We start from the raw sequence: 21,114 nt of genomic DNA on the forward strand, positions 1-21,114 counted from the left end.
GTAATGTATAGAAGATAGGGATGGGAAGATTCCCAGATTCAGTACATCTGCATATAAAGTCAACAATGAATATTTTAAGATTGCTTTCTCTTCTCTAAACTGTTGCTATGTCCTGATAACTTATCACTTGCTGGCGTGATCACAACACTACGGAAACCGAGGTGTGTCACGTCACATAGTAAAATATGTGGAGCTATCTAGGGCTGGACCAGAATATTTGATTATTCGAATATTCGTTCGGTCGGTTGACATTCGATCATTACAAGCAAGGGTGTAACTTTGGTTTGAGAAATGGGGGGACACAAAATTGGGTAGAAATGTTTTCGAATCCCATTCCCTGAATTTACATACATTTAGGGCAGCGTTTCTTAAAGTGTGGGGCGGGCTGGTGGGTAATAGGAACATTACAAGTGGGGTGTGACAAACAGAAAATTTTGTCTTTTTGTGATCTCTATTAATTCCTTTATTTATTGACCATACACTTAAAATGACACATTTAAATATGATTATAACTTAAAACAACATCAGACTGTAAAGAAAATGGCATGCAGAAATATTGTAGGCATAGCCTACAAGAATGAATTAATATCCGAATTTTAATTAAAGTGGAACAAAAACTTTAATGTGGAGAGTTGGTATAGATGGTAGCGGGTTTAAAAGTTAACAATAGATACATTTGTGACAAAGAAAGAAAAGAAAACTTATGTTTTAAAACATGATGTAATTAAATACATTTCAACAGTTAAACTTAAATCCTACTTGATTACCATTTTGTTAGGGGGATTGGGGACAGGTGGTGCTTGGAACCCTTCCCTACCCCCAAAATGGGGAATGGCAGAAAAAGTTTGAGAAACACTGGTTTAGGGACTATGGTGATACAAAATACAAAAAATAATTAGGTTAATTATAATGATAAATTCTTCCAAAAGAATATGTTACTAAACTATTGTATAAAATTGATTTGTGGTTTACTGTTTAGTACATAAAATAACTCTATATAATGTAAAGAACATTCTGTGAAAATGTAAACTTGATATCTTAAATATTGAGTCATAAAATTAATGCTTGAAATCAAACTGTGATGCTCCGTATCTCACAATAAGATTTGAGACTTTAGACTGGTTTTCACAGGCAGAGTCTCAGTGACATATACTGTGTAGTTGAGCTGTTACACACCAATACAATTGTAACATTCAGCATTCTCTCAAGACAAATCGTTCACTAAAGCCTTAAAGACAGAGGGGGCATTGACCAATCCGAACGGTAAAACCCTATATTCAAAGTTACCCACAGGGTAGTTGAAATATGGCAACATATTATAAGTTATGAAATATGGCAACATATTATAAGTTATAACAACTCATCTCTAGTCAACATAAATAATAGTAAGTTGAAATGACTTGTAAATCTGAGTGGAATAAACAAAAAATTAAGGCAGTAGATTTAGTTATGGAGATGCACATCCCTATGCTCTGTGCTGTGCCTGAACGAGTTAATTGTACGAAAGTTCATGAACTTGTTCATATTTTGGGCGAACGTGAATTGAACGTACTGTATTACTGCCTGATGAACGTTACTGTGTGTTTGTGAACGGCACACTCTCTCAGTTTCACGTCAACAAATAGGATGCCAGATTTCTATAGAGTCTTCCAGGCGAAAACCCAGCTAAAACACACTGTAAATAGACCTTAATGTGTATCGGAAAAAAACACCCAATCTAGCAACACCAGCGTTTCACGGCTGTATGCGTCATCAAAACAAAAAGAAGCATGGAGGTGACACACTGACTCTGGACGCTGCTGAAATCCCTGCCGCGCCACTCACATAGTTTAACATTAAATAACATCATATTTGTCCCAAATCATTAACGATTAACAACGCATATTCTGGATCTTGAAATAGACTCTGACTAAGCTCACGCTGTTAAACGTGCATGTGCGATACCTGCATGTTCTCCAACATGCGCCTCCAGGCGCTTCTCGCCCGGTGTGCGACCCCCTTGAAGCACCCGGCTAGCCTTTCAAGGTATGTGCAAGCAATTACAAAAATTAAAAGACAGTCAATGCTAATGTAAACCCTGGTAGGATATGAAGATGAAATCTGATGCATTTAGCTTCAGTGTTAAAACTAATAAATTAATTGCTGTGTTTGGTTCTATATGGGCTATAATGGCAATCATTTTTAAAAAATAATATGGGAAAACTATAAATTAGTTCATTTTTGGAACTGTGAACTAGTAAAAATTTTAGAAACAAGTAAAATTTGTGAACTGAACTGAACTGCTGCATTTTGAACCAGCTGAAGCTTGTTCACCTGAAATGCGCGACACGCCCCGAGTAAAGAGTTACTATAGTCTATTCTAGAGCCTTTTTTACCAGAGTACCAACACATCTCGACTGTGTCTGTTCCTCGAACACATAAATACAGAGCACCGTTTACCTCGTCTCGTACAAATCTTATTAACATAAAATTAGAACACAATACATTAAAAGATGAAACTCAAATGTTAAAATTCGGCCTTCTTAACATTAGATCGCTTACCAATAAAGAACCAATTATCAATGAAATAATTACTGACCAAAACTTAGATGCACTCTGTTTAACAGAGACCTGGCTTAAAGCAGACAATTACATCAGTTTAAACGAATCCACCCCACAAGACTATTATTATAAACACGTTCCTCGTCTAAAATGGAGAGGGGGTGGTGTAGCTACAATATACAACAAAATGTTCAAAGTAAACCATAAATCAGAACTAAAATTTAATCCGTTTGAAATAATACTGTTAAACATGGAAATAACTGATCGTAACAACAAACAGCTTTCGTTTATTTTAGCTACCATATATGGGCCTCCGGGCCACCACACAGATTTTCTTAAAGAAATAGCAGACTTCCTATCTGAGCTTACAGTCACTGTAGATAAAGCTCTTATCGTTGGTGATTTTAACATCCATGTGGATAACTCAAAAGATGCATTAGGACGTGCGTTTATGGATGTTCTAAATTCTCTCGGTATTAAACAAAACCTGTCTGGACCCACGCATACTCGTAAGCACACATTAGACTTAATTCTGTCACTCGGACTCAATATTAATGACATCGAAATATCACCCCAGAGCGATGCCGTTTCAGACCATTGCCTTGTGTCATACACAATACTTCTAGATAGGACTGTTCAGTCTACAACATGCTACAGATTAGCCAGAACAATAATTTCCACCACTAAAGATAGCTTTATTAGCACTCTTCCAGACTTGTCTCAAATGAAACATGTAGCAGATAACCGTGAAGATCTGGATATTATAATAGAAAACCTGAACAACGTTTGCTCTAGCACGGTGGATGCCGTTGCTCCCATTCGAAAAAAGAGACTCAAAGAAAAAACGCCAGCTCCATGGTATGACCATCATACTGCAGCCCTTAAAAAATAGCTAGAAAAATGGAAAGAAACTACCGAAACACAAAGTTAGAGGTATGGCGTTCAGCATGGAAAGATAGTGTTCAACACTAGAGACTGGCTATTAAAACCGCCAGATCTACCTATCTCAGTACGCTTATTACAGAAAATCATAACAACCCTCGTTTCCTCTTTAGCACAGTTGCGAAACTGACTACAAACAAAGAACAAACAGAAACCAATAGTAAACTCCCAACACAATAGTAACGACTTCATGAACTTCTTTACTAACAAAATTATTTCTATTAGGGAAAACATAGAAACTACACAAGCAGCCACCACTCTACCCAATAGTACATTTACCACTAGATTATCAAACGAACATCTTGAGTCATTTAAACCTACTACGATAGAAGAGCTCTCTAAATTAGTAACGTCATCTAAATCATCGTCCTGTATATTAGACCCCATTCCCACAAAATTACTAAAAGAGGTATTTCATGTAGTGTCCGACACGGTACTAAATATCTTTAACTCATCGCTAGAATTAGGATACGTTCCAACAGCTTTCAAACTAGCAGTTATTAGACCGCTCATTAAAAAACCAAACCTTGACCAGGGAGATCTTAAAAACTTTAGACCAATCTCAAATCTACCTTTTCTTTCTAAAATATTAGAAAAAGTAGTGGCAAGCCAGCTACGCACATTCATAGCGAATAATAATACATATGAAAAGTTCCAATCAGGATTCAGGCCCCACCATAGCACAGAAACAGCGCTGCTTAGAGTTACAAATGACCTCCTATTAACATCCGATCGTGGTGAAATCTCAATCCTTATATTACTAGACCTTAGTGCAGCCTTTGACACAATAGATCACAGAATCCTACTCAATAGACTAGAAAACTATGTTGGCATCAGTGGTCAGGCGCTAGCCTGGTTTAGATCGTATCTAACCAATCGATATCACTTTGTTTATGTAAATGAGGAAGAGTCCTATCACTCCCCCGTTAAATACGGCATACCTCAGGGATCAGTTCCTGGCCCTATCCTTTTCTCGCTATATATGTTACCTATAAGAGACATTGGGCTCTATTTTAACGATCTGAAACGCAAGTGCGAAGCGCAACGCGCAAGTGAGTTTGTGGGCGGATCTTGGGCGCTGTTGCTATTTTCCCGGCGTGAGAAATAACTCTTGCGCCGGGCGCAAATCAATAAGGGGTTGGTCTGAAGTAGGTTCATTATTCATAGGTGTGGTTTGGGCGTAACGTCAAATAAACCAATCAAAACGCTAGCCAACATTCCCTTTAAACGCAAGGGCGCAAGTTCCATGGCGGGTTGCTATTATTATGACGGATTTACCAGGCGCACGCCAGGAGCGGTTCACAGCCGAGGAGACCGACGTCCTTGTACGGGGGAATCCCACGCTTGCCAGCATAAATCGGGCACGCCGTGTAACGGGAGGTGGATCTGCCTCAGGACTTGACGCCAGCAGAGGACATCGCTGCGTCCACCCTCACCGCTGAAAGGGTTTGGGGGCTTTGAAATCGGACCCAAGAAACGCAAGCAAGGTCCAACCCCAAAGTACACTTACAAATCAAGTTCATATACATTAAGGTTTCTTATGAAAACATTTTAACTATTATTTACATAAAATAAACGTAATACAGCCACACAACAAAGTTATGAAAATATTTTAATCGTTATTTGCATGAGAATAAATAAAAACTATCACCACAATGCTCACCACTATGATTCCCCTTATCTCGTGTATTAATATTTTTAAGTGTAACAATTTATGATTTGCAAAAATAACTGTTGCATCTGTGTAGATTAGATAAGCAAAGTGTATGCGCGTTGTGCACGCTATACATTATGGTCAAGCATGCGCCCTTAAAATAGCATAATGAACCACGCGCAACGCGCCACTGACTTTAGACTAGTTTTTTTTGGTTAGTAGCGCAATTGTTTTTTGGAACTGCAAAATAGCATAAGAGATGGTTTGCGCCGCAACACGCCTCCTTTTTGCGCTGAACCGCCCAGGGAGCGCAAGTTCATTCTCTAGTTTGCTGACGTGCATCTGTGGAGGGAAAAACCCCGCTGTGCGCCGGCGCAAAATACGAATGATACATGCGTCACGGACAAAGTCAATTGCGCTGGGTGCAAGATAGGGCCCATTATCAGGAAACATAACATTAGTTTTCACTGCTATGCGGATGATACCCAGCTTTACATCTCGTCACATCCTAGCGAAACACACCCGTTTGCTAAGCTAACAGACTGCATTAGTGATTTTAGGGACTGGATGGCACATAACTTTCTTATGCTAAACTCCAATAAGACTGAGATACTTATTATTGAACCAAATCGCTCCAAACATAATATGTCAGATTACAAGTTGCCCATAGATGGCTGCACGGTGGTGCCATCTTCCATGGTTAAGAATTTAGGCGTAATGTTTGAAAGCAATCTATCTTTTGATAGTCATATCTCTAACGTCCAAATAATGTTCGAGTATCAGACACAGTCGAACAATTTAAATCTAAACTTAAGACATTCTTCTTTAACAAAGCATTCACATAGAATGTCCAGTAAATGTACTTTTCCCGCAGTAGTTATTTTGTCTAGAACAAAGCACTCACATACCTCATATGGGTAATTTACTCTTGCCGCAATAGTTAGCCTGTCTGGAACCGAGCTGAATTAAACCACTATAATGTATGACACTTGCATTACATGCGAACGGCCCCTACGCTAAAAGAATTCTCTTTTTGTCTCCCTGTCTCGTCCTCGACACTGAGGACAATGAGACAAACAGACCCAGTTCCTGTTACTGTGAAGGTCATCGCACCACTGATCTACTGGCTGTCCTTCAACGTGATGCCCAACCGATGCGCGACCAACGGCCACCGGCTGAACCAGTTTAATCCGCTTACCCGATTCCTATCCCTACCATGTCTATATATTATAAATATAAATATTAATTTCTCCCTAGGGTTTTTTGTCCTTCTAGGATTTCTTCCCATTGGGTTTTCTCCTAGGGGGTTTTTTAGTCCCAGGGAGAGTCAGCCAACTTTGGCTTAACTTAGCACTTTACTGTATACGTTACATTATTAATATGCTCGCATACACGTTTTTTTATCCTTAGCCGCTATATTCTACTTCTTATACTATGTATTGATTTTCAATGTTCTCCTCTACATCTACTCATGTAAAGCTGCTTTGCAACAATTAACAATTGTGAAAAGCGCTATATAAATAAAATTGAATTGAATATTCTTGAGGTCATAAAAGCGAGGATAAGCTTCTCTGCATCTGATGCAGACAGCATAATGGTGTATTTTTGAGATATTTCTAAAATGAAAGAAAGGATAAGGATGGAAAAAGGATAAAGATGGTAATTAAAACATGGCATTAAACATTAAAAACTCAATGTATATACAGTATGTACTCTCAGAATCAAACTACAAAAGTTGTCCCTGGGGCTAACAGGGTAAATACCTCAAAAAATACCTAATGAGTTATAAATCAACACATTGCCCATTAATTAAAAGATTGTTGACCTTTCAGCATGATCCCACGATGTCCCTCAACGACTTTGCATGCGTGTTTTGGAGTTACAGCGAAAAAGACTGGAGTACAAAAGGCTGCACGAAAACAAAGAGCTTCTCAGGCCACACACAGTGCAGCTGTAGATTTGAACATGAAGAAAATCAACATGAAGAAAATTTTGAAAATAATAACTTAAATAAGAACTTTGCAGTCCTGATGGTAAGATACATTTATGGTCAAATAATTTATTAAAGTAAATATATACATTGCAGTGATCATAATGTCTGTCAGGGACCCATAAAATGTTTTAAAATATTGTCTTTTTGCAGTCTATCAATATAAACTTTCAGTATTCAGAAGAATTACACTGGATCAGCATTGCCGGCTGTACTCTTTCTATATTGGGTCTGGCTGTCACAGCAGTTTACCAAATTGCAACCAGGTAAAAACAGTCAAGAAAGTCAAGCATGGCTTTTTTCTCATTTGTTTAATATATTCATAAACTCTTTAATACAGGAAGTCAAGGGGATGCAGCCCGACTCTGCTTTTGGTGAACATCTGCTTGAGCATGATGATTTTCTATCTTCTCTTCATCTTTGGCATAAACAACCCTGTCGTACATGCAAAAGTGTCTAAAGTTGCAGCAGAAAATCGTATTCCTGTGTCAGACTATCATCGATACTCTGACGAGGGTCCTTGTACGGCATTTACAGCCTTGATTCATTACTTCTTGTTGGCCACATTCACTTGGAATACTCTGTATGGAATTAATGTGTTCCTTATTTTCAAAACAACCACAATATCTGGAACACCCCCATGGTTTCCCAAGGTGTCCATAGCAGTCGGCTGGGGTAGGAAACTCAGAAAGTCTTATTGTTTAACCTACACTTTTAGTAAAAAATGTCTGTCAACTGTAACTGGGGCGGTACCCTTCAAAAAGGTTCTATTATGTACCATTCGTTACAGATTTGTATACATTTGTACTACTGAGATACTATTATGAACTATTTACAGTAGGGACAAATGCAGACTTTTTAAAAGGGTACATCCCCAATGCTAGGGTTCATATTTTGACTATAAGGTTAGTTAATGTATCTGTAGTGTTGTGAGGACAAGCATAAGAATCCTGGCTATAAAGTGTTAATATACAGTACAATGACATTACTGAGTGCCTATAAAACTTTTTCTGTCTCAGGGTTTCCCGCCATCATTGTTGGTCTCTCACTGGGTTTCACTTACAGAGTCGACGATCCTTTAGGTTATCGACAAGAAGAGTTGTAAGTACCAATATCTGGGGATTTCACTGATTTAAATTAAAATATCTTGGTTCCATGTTGACACTAGTAATACATTATGGATGCCACAGTATTTGATCACTAAATGCTTGCAGTACTGATTTTATGAGTTCACTTGTCATACAGTTGCTGGTTGGCTTTCTTGGACCCCAAACATAATTTCAGTTTGAGGAAGCCAATGTTCTGGGCATTTCTGCTTCCTTTGGGTATCATGCTGTTCTCCAACATGGCAATATTGCTGCATTTCTCTCTGAACATCTGCAAGACCAAACCTAATTTAAACAGGTACCTTTTATTTTAGACACATACTCTCAGAAGTAATACATTAATGGTAATTAGCTTGTACAATCTTGTTTGTCCTGATAACACTTTTGTTGTCCAGTTCGCGTCAAACTCCTCTAAAGAAGAAGATTCTGAGTAGTTTTTCTCTGGCTGTGATGCTTAGTCTAATGTGGTTCACTGGTTACATTTTGCTTTTCACCCATGAACCAACTCTCCACTGCACCCTGAGCATAGTTTTTTGTGTCTGCAACACAACACAGGTTTGATAATTAAGTTTTTCAAACCATTTCCCTTTTGGAATCAGCAAGGCATCAGCACGGATTTATCATCACTAAACTGAAAATATGTTCCATTCAACTAATAAATACAAGATTATGGTTATCATTAGAATAACTAAAGCGGGCATTGTTACAATTATTTGCATTTACACTAAAAACAATGATTACCACATCACTACACTGTAAAAAAATCCTTGGTGCCCTGTAAGCCAGACCATGCTAAAATATCTACAAACAGGAAGTAACCAATGAAGCGGTACACAGTCAATACTTGGGAGAGGGCGTTACATCAAAAAAGTTTAAGTAATTGTAAATTTAAATTGATTAACTTTAAATATTTAAGTGCAACAAGGAATTTTTACAGTGTAGTAATGCACATGGACTCCTATTTTACACACTTCATTTTGGCAATTTACATTTGCACTCAACTTTATTTTTCATTATCACAAAGCCTTGCAATGTAAAATAAATGCATTTTAACTAAACTTCATTGCTTGTAAATTTAATCTGCAATGCTTGCAATGATATTAATTAGATTTTTTCTATTTCCGAAGGGCATACAAATATTTATTTTATTCACTCTGAGATCCGTAATAAAATCATATCCAGCCATTCTCAAGGCCATGAATGCACCCAACATTGGCATTCACAGGAAAGTAGTCCTTCTATGGAAAGTTAAGGCAAAAGAAAATAATGAAACCTACAGACCCACTGATCCTGACTCCACCGGGAAGCCTTAGGTCATCAATGGTAATAACTGGACACATAATGTATCATGCTAATGTATCAAGTATGCTTTTTACTAAACACACACTGTACATTTCGAACAAGCAGATCTCTCTGTCATTTTGAACATCAAGTTCAAAAAAATAGTTAAGAGTGCAATCTTTTTACTATTGAACAGATTTTACAGATGTAATGTTGATTTTATACAGTATTGCTGCTTTGTGACCATGACAAACAAATAAAAATGTGTGTCACATTTCATTATAGAGCTGAAGGAGATCATTGGAGGCTGTGCTGATCACATCACATCACATCAGTATAAAGGCACAACCTGTGAAGTGAATCTTATGTTAAATGGATGCTGAGAAAGGGGGATACCAACTTGAATTATGGTGGATGTATGTGTGATGGGTGTCATTATTTTAGAAATTCAGTTTGATTTCATTTAGTATGCAACTCAGTTTTATATAACAGGCATTTTAGATGCGTATCAATTTCTTAAAATGATTCAATTTTGATGTTGTAATTGCATTAAATCTTTTTCTTATTTAGAAACCAATCACAGGCAACAATTTTCACAGTTAAAGTTGAACAATAAAATAATTATCGTTACAATTACAGACAATTATTTTCCCAGTTATTATCAATAACATACATCTTCTGAAACAATTGCAATAATACCATGTAGTCCATATATTGCATATTTTCTGTTTTTCTTTTCATCTCTCCTTTCAATACTAATACAGTATGTATTTTAAAGCTGCTTTTCAATAATGCAAAATTTTGAAAAGTGCTATAGAAACAAAACATACATTTATATGATATTGATTTGTATTCTGAAGCTTGGTTACTGACTTTGTAAAAATTCCTTGTTAAACTAAAACATTTAATCAAGTTGATATAAAAATTGTGGAGGAGTTGCTATAAATGACAAAAAGTTAAGTTGAAATAACTTAATTCAGCTTTATTTTTTCATAATTTTTAATTTTTATTTAAATTCAGAGTACATTGCAAGGTTGCCAACAAAATAGCCCACTGTCCTTACGCCAAACCCCAAGACTTAGAAATGCCACTACCATCCCTAAAATACATGAACTTTTATGCAAAACACGCATTTTCTTCTTACAGTAAATAAATAATTAATATTATATAATATATTATAAACACTGATTTTATAAATAAATTCTTCCACCTTTAACCTGCTGACAAAACACAACAGTTTAAAAGTGGCCCAGTTCTGTGTGAAAACCGTGGACTTGGCAACACTGCTGTATTGTTAATGCAATAACTTTTTAAGGCTTATATTTTGTAGTATTTTTTGTTATTTTTAACATACTTTGAATCTAATTTTTAATGTCTTAAACATTGATAGTTTTACATTTATTCAGATGTATCTCAAATTGTAATAACAGAATAAATGTAAAATAAATAAATAAATGGTATATTAAATAATTAAGACTCTTTTGTCATATTTTGTAAATTGGTGTTTTAAAAATGGATAATAAGTGGCTGCATAAGCATTGTGTCCAACTGTTCATAATTCATTGAACTGAGGTCTTGCCTAGTTTACTGTTGTAATGTTGATGGTAATGACTGCCATGATGGAAATATTTTCAATTGTTTTTTTATTACTGACTGTAAGAATGAATGTACTGGTTATTAAAATGTGATTAATGGAAAGACAATGGCATTTGAACTACTGAATCCAGTCAGGGATTCTTTATATCCACCAGGAGGAGCCATTTACAGTACAAGTAATTACACATATGATACGTCTAGAACAGGGGTTCTCAAAGTTTACATTCAAAGGTCCAAATCTGAATTCTCATCATTTTCATAGGTCCGGAAAAAATGGTTACTACAAAAATTGTCAAGCATAGTAATAACTTTATGTAAATCATTTGTTTATATAACAAATCAACACAAATGGTTTGGGAAAAACATAACAAGTGTATTTTGCATTTAAAGTAAAAACATTTTTTAAACATAAACACAAGAAATATGCCAAAAGTAACCAGGTGCAAGATACAGAGCAACCTAATGAGAGAAATGGCACTGTTTGTTTTCCATCAGATGCATAAACCATGGCAAAAAAAGTGTGGTTGGTAGGCAGAGACACTGACCAAAATTAGGGGTGCACCCAGGGGTTAAATTGGGATTTGTTATGTGGGGGGTCTCTGCGGGGAGGGGTACTTCAAGGGGTAACATGTTTAATACTGATGATAGCAAAGCCACTGGTGTGTTTCAATGACATTCTGGACCTCTATAGGATTTGATAAGTTTCAGCTTTAAAGCTGTGCCAGAGGTTGACCCAAAATATTTTAAAAAGAGCTTCTGAATTTTAAATGATGCAAATCTATGAGTTTGACACCCTATATCCATTTGTTGCACATGTCATTATGCACAATTGATCAAATTTTAAAGGAAGTTAAAAGAATTAACCTCCTTGAATAATTCTAGGCATAAGATAGGCTACCCCAAAAGACTCAATTAACAAGAAGAGGTACAACACACAGTACTGTATCAGCAACATGTCTTAGAAATTAGCCATAGAGATTCCCTATGCTGGTCAGCAGCTAAAACAATCATATAGTTAGGTTTGATTTGTGTAATCAAAATACATTATTTTATTCAACTATACAATAGTTATATCCAGTGTTATCCTTAACATAATGTAATTAGATGAGAGACATACATACTTTAATCCTTTACACGTTTCTAGTCTTCTATGAAGTTTTCTCGACGTGGGCACCATTCTTACCTCTCTGTCTCTCTCTCTGTCTCTCTCTGTCTCTCTCTCTCTGTCTCTCTCGTCAAATGATCCTGCGTGAGAGCGCGTTCTTGAAGTTTTGAGTGTTTTCGCTTGAGCTGCATAACTTGCGCGAAGACGCATTTAAAGGGAAATGCGCGTGTTTTCGCGGCAACTGCGGCGCCCAATTCGCGTCATTTTCATCGCCTCGTGCGAGGACGCGCCTGGTTGCGTCTTTGCATTGACTTTGTATGTAATCTGCTCGCGCAAATCGTTAAACTTGCGTTGGTGAGTATGCATCATAATGAATGAAAACACATTATTCCCTTCGCGTCAGTGCACACGCACCAGCGCAGCGGGTACACTGGCAAGAGCAGAGCGAGACCTTCAGCCTATGTGCCGGGGCTTAGCCCCGGACGGCCCCGGCCCAATTTAAACCCTGGGTGCACCTATAAATTGGCTGATGATGCTTGTTGTGTCAAACTCAGTTCCCCCTATGTTTCCCTTTAGTGTAGTGTTTTTATAGCGTTTTCATCACGTTACATTTAGAAAGATTAAAGATTTGAATTGGTTATACTAAAAGGCAATTATATCATGTATTTTATAATACAATTTATTAAATATTTCATACATTTGACAGTTTTCTATTAGGGTATTTCTTTTAAAATATAGCCTGTCTTTTTCTTTTTTTTTCTTTACTGGTTGTTTTTTAAATGTTATGTTTGCATACATAATAAATATATACAGGGTGCGATTTGTGAAAAAAACAGAGGGGGGGATGTTTTCAGAGGCGTCGATTTCGGCGACGGTGGGTACTCACCATATTTCGTCATGAGTTATTTTGAACCCACCACTAGTTTTTACTTTTTTGACTGTTTTCAGTGGTTATGAAGAGCAATATGAGAGAGAAATTTGGTAATCATTGTCCGACCTAACAAAAATCCATTATAATATATTTTTTTTATATATATTTCTAATTAAAATATTTCTAATATTCAGAAATGCGCTCTCCGCTCACGAGCTCTGATCGGAACAAACCCGAACCTCACTGTCTGCTGAACTTGCGCAGAAACATCAAAATAACCAGCTTTTTAAAATGGTTTTAAACTAAACATTTAGACTATTTTAGAGCAAATTATGAGCTTATTGACGATTTTTTATCATTCTTGAAATAATGCGTCTGTTCACAGCACATTTCAAAACATTTTAATTCATAAAAATAAATCAAGAGAACATTAACTTCATCACTGCATTTGCAGGAATTGTAAAAAAATTCTTAAAGGCATTCCATGCAGTTTGATGTTTTTGTCAAACAGCGACCCCTAGAGTCACTGGGGAAAACTTGCAACTGTCGTAATTTCGCACGCCCACTCTGTACGTACCTGTTAGGATAGTGTTGGGCGTGAGATGGACTTCGAAGATAATGACCAGGGAATGTTTCACAGTTTCATACAAATATTAGGCTACTGCATGTCTACTAAACTACAGATGATGGTAATAGGATAATATGAAGTTTATGCCAAGTGTAGAGTAGGCATATAATAATAAAAGTAGCCTACCGCGTTTGCTGGCTTATTACGTTTTTACAAGATTGCAGCTTAATCACAAGTAAACAGTCTATAGTCTAACGTTATGTCTACTGTATAATTTCATTTGTTTTTTAATTGTAATGTAAACATTACAAAATGTATTGACAAAGTTAATTGTATACGTTGCATTATTTCATAACATTGGCCGTTATTCGTTGGCCATAAGCAATCGAAATTAGACAAATGACTACGTACACATCACAACACAACACTTGAGTTTAGATGGCCAAAAAAACATGTAAGAGAAACGAGTGTTTGTTAGCAAGTCTGCTAAATGCTCTTATGATCGTAAGCTAGCTAGACCCTTGTTGAAGTTATTTTACTGGTCTAATTATCAACACTGGATGAATGAACAGCTTAGTAAAAAAATACACACTACAAGCAAGCGCAACCACATACAACATAGACCGCAAACAAATTTACAAATAAAAGATTTACTTACTTGTCCATCAACAAGATCCCCAGATCAGCATCCCTTTTGCATCCAGGGCTGTCTATTAGCTCACGCCAACGAGTAAAAACCTGACCGCGTGGGACTCTTGTCCGGTTCCTAACTCGGTCAGATTCTCTTTTTCGCTTTCTACTCTCTTCCGAACGGATTTTCTTAGCTGTTTCCCTCATCGAGCATCACGTCTCAAATGCGCGCGTGCAGTTGTTGTTACAGGCTTGTTGTTACAGGCTTGTTTGACTTCGTGCAGCGCTGCAGGAACCAACAGCCGGATGACGTCAAAGTGCCGTCTCGGATCATTCTCGCGGTACTTTTACGTCATCCGACTACCGGTTCTTGCAGCGCTGCACGAAGTCGAACAAGCCTAACGTGTGTGACGTCGTTGCCGTAAAGCAAGTCGTGATTCTCGCGAGATTTGTCAGGGGCGGTTCTCTCAAGCTTGCATTGCTGGTTTTGGTAGCGGCGTCCTTCCCGAGCTTCAACAGGGGGATGATTCGCCATACTATGACTTCGTTTACCATCGAAATGACTTTGAAGCTGTTATATTAAGGTAAAATAACTGCATAGTGTGTCTTTAACTCATGAAGCAGCCTAACGCAATATTTTTACACTAATAGTTTATCTTTCCCCACACATATGAACTGTGATCATGCACAACGAAAAAACACGCAAGAATTAAATCTTGAATGGCAAAACTGTATGGCACAACGTAGTGTCAACTTAAACATATATGAACAATGTATTGATTGCAAAGTTAAACCATAACAGTAGAAACAGCTTTACTGCTGCTTTTAAAGTAATAACATTAACTTTACACCGCAATGCTGAGCTACAGTGAAATGATAGAAAAGACAGATGCATTATGTCAATTAGCCTCATTTGCGCAAACTGGACGCGCCCGCGCCTCGCTAAACGCCTCATCTGCATTTATCATGTGTCACTTCTGCCATTCTCAGTGGTGTGACTGGGACACTTACTCTGCTTGTCATCATAAACAGATTATCAGATTGTGATGTTTATTCTCGCTTTATTAATATGCGGATGAATATGCTGCCTTCCATCGTTTCGACACACAGCTCCATAACCATCTCGCATGTGTTGATAGGCTTTTACTCGTGAGGTGTAACCGGGTCTGTAACCAATCAGGTAGCGCCGTGGGCGGGACATTGAGCAAGTCTTCAGAGTGGTGAATACAGAGAGGCTGCGCGGCAGCTGTATCAGAGCCAGCCAAAGCAGCGCATTTTAAAACAAAATTGACTTTATTCAAACCACGGATCCGTGATAAGTTTTGTGATCCGTCTCGCCACTAGTGTAGTAGCACTGATCACTTTGAGGGGGGGATAAATTTATCCCCACCGGGGATAAAAATTATTAAGCAGAGGCAGGGATACATTGACCAGAAAGGGGGAAATCCCACGCATCCCCCCCAGCAAATCGCACCCTGAATATATATTATACATATAATATGATTCATACTGTAAAAATAATTGACTTACCATTAAGAACAATACAGATACATTACAGAAATGCACACATATAGATCTTTATTTAAAACTTTAAATATATAAATAATAAAACTTATAACGTGATAAAAACGCTATAAAAAACACTACACTGAAGGGAAAAAAAGGGGGAACAGACTTCGACACAACATGCTTGCTATGCTTCTCAATGAATTATGAATTATTTCAATGAATCAGTGAAATACCGCTACATCCAAAAGCCAGGGGGCGCTCTCGGGCAGAAACTTAATATGCGCTGCAGACGAAGAACTAGACACACACAGCTCCAGGAAATGTCTTAAGGTTATATTTATATTGCTGTTCTTCAAACCTTTTCAGGTATTTTCATGATAATAAAGAATATGTATAAAGATTATGTTTGACGAGTGTTGCTTTTTCAAATGCATGTTTTAAACGACTCAAACCAACAGTGATTTCAGATTGATAAGGACTTAATGATCAAAAGCCGTAGTACATGAAGTAGCTGTGCATAATATCTGGGTGTGATGGCTACAGCGTGACACAGGAAAGTTTTTAATAACTCGTTTTATTTTCGGACCAGGACTACTCTTAAATCTAAAAAGAAAAGAAAACTAAACGAATGGTTTACAAGTTTAATATGCATTTGTAAAGTAGCAAATGCACACATTTAATCAATCACATGGAAATTAATGCACTTGTACTATGAAGTGGACGCGGGTCCGGATCAAGTTCCCGTCGGGTCCGGATCCGGACCGGAGTCCGGACTTTGAGAACCCCTGGTCTAGAAGATAGGCCTTTACTGATCAGCCACAACAACCAAAACCACCAAGTACGTCCTCCTTGTGCTGCCAAAACAGCTCTGATGTGACTTTCTCTTGAATGCGTCCGGTGTTATCTGGCACTACAACATTAGAAGGAGATCCTTTAAGTCCTGCAAGTTGCAATGTGAGGGATTAATATATTGAATTTATTTGTACAGTACATCCCACAGATGCTCAATGCGATTGAGATCTGGGAATTTTTGATGCAAAAGCAACATCTTGAACTCTTTGACATGTTCATCAAACCATTCCTAGACAATTGCAGGGTGCATTATCTTACTCAAGAAGGCCACCTCCACCAGGGAACACTGTTGCTATGAATGGGTATACATGGTCTGCGACAATCTTTAGGTAGGTGTACGTGTTAAAGAAACATCCACATGAATACCAGAACCATTGTATCAGTTTAGCTTTACATGGGCGAGGAAGGAGGGGGAGGAGGAGAGAGAGCATTTTTCTTTTGGTTGACCAATAAATGTAATATTACATTCTTTACTTAAAATTGAAACACCATTCAAACATAACTGAGATAATGGAAAAAACAAAACAAAACAAAAAACATCCAATTTCTAAAAATAACATCCAAATTAATCCTTAAGATGATTTTGTTGAATGAAAAGATTTCATGCTAACAGAGCTTGTTAATAAAATCTAGCCAGTTTAGCAGGTTTTTTACCAGTGTGGAATAATTAAATTTCATCAAAAGAGAGGCCATCTACTCATTTACATATATTATTTGGGATACATAACCACAAAGCGAATTATTTATAATCATAATTTAGAAGTGTGACAGGTCGCCAATTCTCAATTATAGTTGAACCTACAATTCCCTATGGAGAAACCTATAGAGACCGTGCTGTTGTAATAAGGCAAAGTAACGTCACAGACCAAACTAATCAATAATGACGTTCGTTGAACGCTGTTTTTATTATTGAATATTATTGACATTTCAATTAGTTGTTGTAGCCCTACACTATTCTGTGGAAACCAACATGTGATGTTTTATTTCTTGTAATTCATAACAAGACACCCACTTTAAAGTTGAAATAAGATTGTAATTATTTTAAATTCATTGATTGATTTATTTACATTTCAGTAGCATTTGTTGTGCTTCTGTTCTGTAAATCAAACCAACATTCAAATTTTATGAATGAAACAGAAATAAAACATAGCTTATCTTCTTGTTAGTGCCTCATTGTAGCTATTTCCTTCTCATTGTCTACTCTGACGTTTGTAAACCAGGCATCACATAATCAAAACCACACAACCAGACAGTCAGTATCAGTTCAATAGTCTTTCATGTTTCATGTTAGTAGGTTCATCCAATGTTTGAATAATGCACTGTTGCCTGATCCTCATCTTTATCTTAGGTAAGTTTGTTTTTTAATATATTTCAACTATTATCTGAATTAATAATAATAATAAATATGAAAGCAATGATAACTTGCATGAAGATATTCATATATAATGTTTTCAATTATAGATTAATTAGGCCTATTTTAGGGTTTAAGTAATATTATTAATTTGATAAGTTTGATTGTTTTTACTATCATGTATTTTAGTACACAGTACAGTAAGGCATTTTTTTCTTTTTTTACTTGTTAATTCGTGTTTCTGTTATCTCTATACACACCTTACATGACTGATTTGTTCTTCTTTGCATATTATTATTTACATAGTGTATTATTTAAATGATGTTATATATAAATTTACCCAAAGTTCACAACAGAATACTGTAAACAAAGAATAATACAAACATATTAAGGGGACTGCACTATTTTTGTGTATGCAGTTGTTACCGAAAAACTAGTTTATGATGATTTTTAGTCATTAACTCATGTTCATGTCGTTCAAAAGTTGTATGACTTTCTGGGTTCTGCCAATTTCATATAATTTTCATATATAATTTTTTGAATAATGCATGCAATGACGATCTGATACAGAACATACACTTTTAAAAAATAAAGGTGCTACAAAGGGTTCTTCACAGCAATGCCATTTGGTTTTTAAAATAATAAGAATTTCTGATTATCCAAATGTACGAGTGCAATGTCTTTACGTTCACCTTTTTGTTTTCTGCACATCAGATTTCTGACCAGCGGTAGTATGCTATATAAACAATTCCAGGTAAATTCCTAGCTAGTAGCAAAAACGTTACTCTGATGGTAACTTTAGATAAAGTTGACAGACTTGAGGGTGGTTCATGGCCAGCATAAGCGTTAAACTGAACTGTTATCCTGATAATCAGAAGTCTGGCTAAACAAGACTAATAATTTTGTGTCTTTAAACAGCTGTTTTTGGACAGGGTTGGTCTCAAAACAATACCATCAGTAACAGCACCGTAGAACCACTCAACGTCTCAACATTACCTGTCTTAACAACCGTGGTCTCACCATCACCTCTCTTAACAACTTACGTCTTACCATCAACTGTCTTAACAACCAACGTCTCACCATCACCTGACTTTACAACTGACGTCTCACCATCACCTGTCTTAACAACCGATGTCTCACCATCACCTGTCTCAACAACCGACGTCTCAACATCCCCTGTCTCAACAACCGACGTCTCAACATCCCCTGTCTCAACAACCGACGTCTCAACATCCCCTGTCTCAACAACCGACGTCTCAACATCCCCTGTCTCAACAACCGACGTCTCAACATCCCCTGTCTCAACAACCGACGTCTCAACATCCCCTGTCTCAACAACCGACGTCTCAACATCCCCTGTCTCAACAACCGACGTCTTAACATCCCCTGTCTCAACAACCCACGTCTCAACATCACCTGTCTCAACAACCGACGTCTCAACATCCCCTGTCTCAACAACCGACGTCTCAACATCCCCTGTCTCAACAACCGACGTCTCAACATCCCCTGTCTCAACAACCGACGTCTCAACATCACCTGTCTCAACAACCGACGTCTCAACATCCCCTGTCTCAACAACCGACGTCTCAACATCCCCTGTCTCAACAACCGACGTCTCAACATCACCTGTCTCAACAACCGACGTCTCAACATCACCTGTCTCAACAACCGACGTCTCAACATCACCTGTCTCAACAACCGACGTCTCAACATCACCTGTCTCAACAACCGACGTCTCAACATCACCTGTCTCAACAACCGACGTCTCAACATCCCCTGTCTCAACAACCGACGTCTCAACATCCCCTGTCTCAACAACCGACGTCTCAACATCCCCTGTCTCAACAACCGACGTCTCAACATCCCCTGTCTCAACAACCGACGTCTCAACATCCCCTGTCTCAACAACCGACGTCTCAACATCCCCTGTCTCAACAACCGACGTCTCAACATCACTTGTCTCAACAACCGACGTCTCAACATCACCTGTCTCAACAACCGACGTCTCAACATCACCTGTCTCAACATCCGACGTCTCAACATCACCTGTCTCAACAACCGACGTCTCAACATCACCTGTCTCAACAAGCGACGTCTCAACATCACCTGTCTCAACAACCGACGTCTCAACATCACCTGTCTCAACAACCGACGTCTCAACATCACCTGTCCTAACAACCGACGTCTCAACATCACCTGTCTCAACAACCGACGTCTCAACATCACCTGTCCCAACAACCGACGTCTCAACATCACCTGTTCTAACAACCGACGTCTCACCATCACCTGTCTCAACAACCGACGTCTCAACATCACCTGTCTCAACAACCGACGTCTCAACATCACCTGTCTCAACAACCGACGTCTCAACATCCCCTGTCTCAACAACCGACGTCTCAACATCACCTGTCTCAACAACCGACGTCTCAACATCACCTGTCTCAACAACCGACGTCTCAACATCACCTGTCTCAACAACCGACGTCTCACCATCACCTGTCTCAACAACCGACGTCTCACCATCACCTGTCTCAACAACCGACGTCTCACCATCACCTGTCTCAACAACCGACGTCTCAACATCACCTGTCTCAACAACCGACGTCTCAACATCACCTGTCTCAAAAACCGACGTCTCAACATCACCTGTCTCAACAACCGACGTCTCAACATCCCCTGTCTCAACAACCGACGTCTCAACATCCCCTGTCTCAACAACCGACGTCTCAACACCCCCTGTCTCAACAACCGACGTCTCAACATCCCCTGTCTCAACAACCGACCTCTCAACATCACCTGTCTCAACAGCCGACGTCTCAACATCCCCTGTCTCAACAACCGACCTCTCAACATCACCTGTCTCAACAACCGACGTCTCAACATCCCCTGTCTCAACAACCGACGTCTCAACATCACCTGTCTCAACAACCGACGTCTCAACATCCCCTGTCTCAACAACCGACGTCTCAACATCACCTGTCTCAACAACCGACGTCTCAACATCACCTGTCTCAACAACCGACGTCTCAACATCACCTGTCTCAACAACCGACGTCTCAACATCACCTGTCTCAACAACCGACGTCTCAACATCACCTGTCTCAACAACCGACGTCTC

General features: G+C 38.2%; 1 protein-coding gene across 1 annotated transcript in view; it reads left to right on the plus strand.

Moving 5' to 3' along the window:
* LOC135741052 (adhesion G-protein coupled receptor G7-like) overlaps positions 1–10,984 on the plus strand; it is a 38,340-nt gene extending 27,356 nt beyond the window's left edge. Inside the window, exons 10-17 of the mRNA XM_065259684.1 lie at positions 6,970–7,170; positions 7,281–7,393; positions 7,468–7,802; positions 8,147–8,228; positions 8,373–8,531; positions 8,629–8,788; positions 9,361–9,556; positions 9,800–10,984. Of these exons, the coding sequence (XP_065115756.1) occupies positions 6,970–7,170; positions 7,281–7,393; positions 7,468–7,802; positions 8,147–8,228; positions 8,373–8,531; positions 8,629–8,788; positions 9,361–9,546 (1,236 nt within the window). The 3' untranslated portion in view covers positions 9,547–9,556; positions 9,800–10,984. The remainder of the gene's footprint in view (positions 1–6,969; positions 7,171–7,280; positions 7,394–7,467; positions 7,803–8,146; positions 8,229–8,372; positions 8,532–8,628; positions 8,789–9,360; positions 9,557–9,799) is intronic.
* The last annotated feature ends 10,130 nt before the right edge of the window (positions 10,985–21,114 follow it).

This window comes from Paramisgurnus dabryanus, chromosome 24, assembly GCF_030506205.2.
Source record: "Paramisgurnus dabryanus chromosome 24, PD_genome_1.1, whole genome shotgun sequence".
NCBI classification, from domain to species: domain Eukaryota; kingdom Metazoa; phylum Chordata; class Actinopteri; order Cypriniformes; family Cobitidae; genus Paramisgurnus; species Paramisgurnus dabryanus.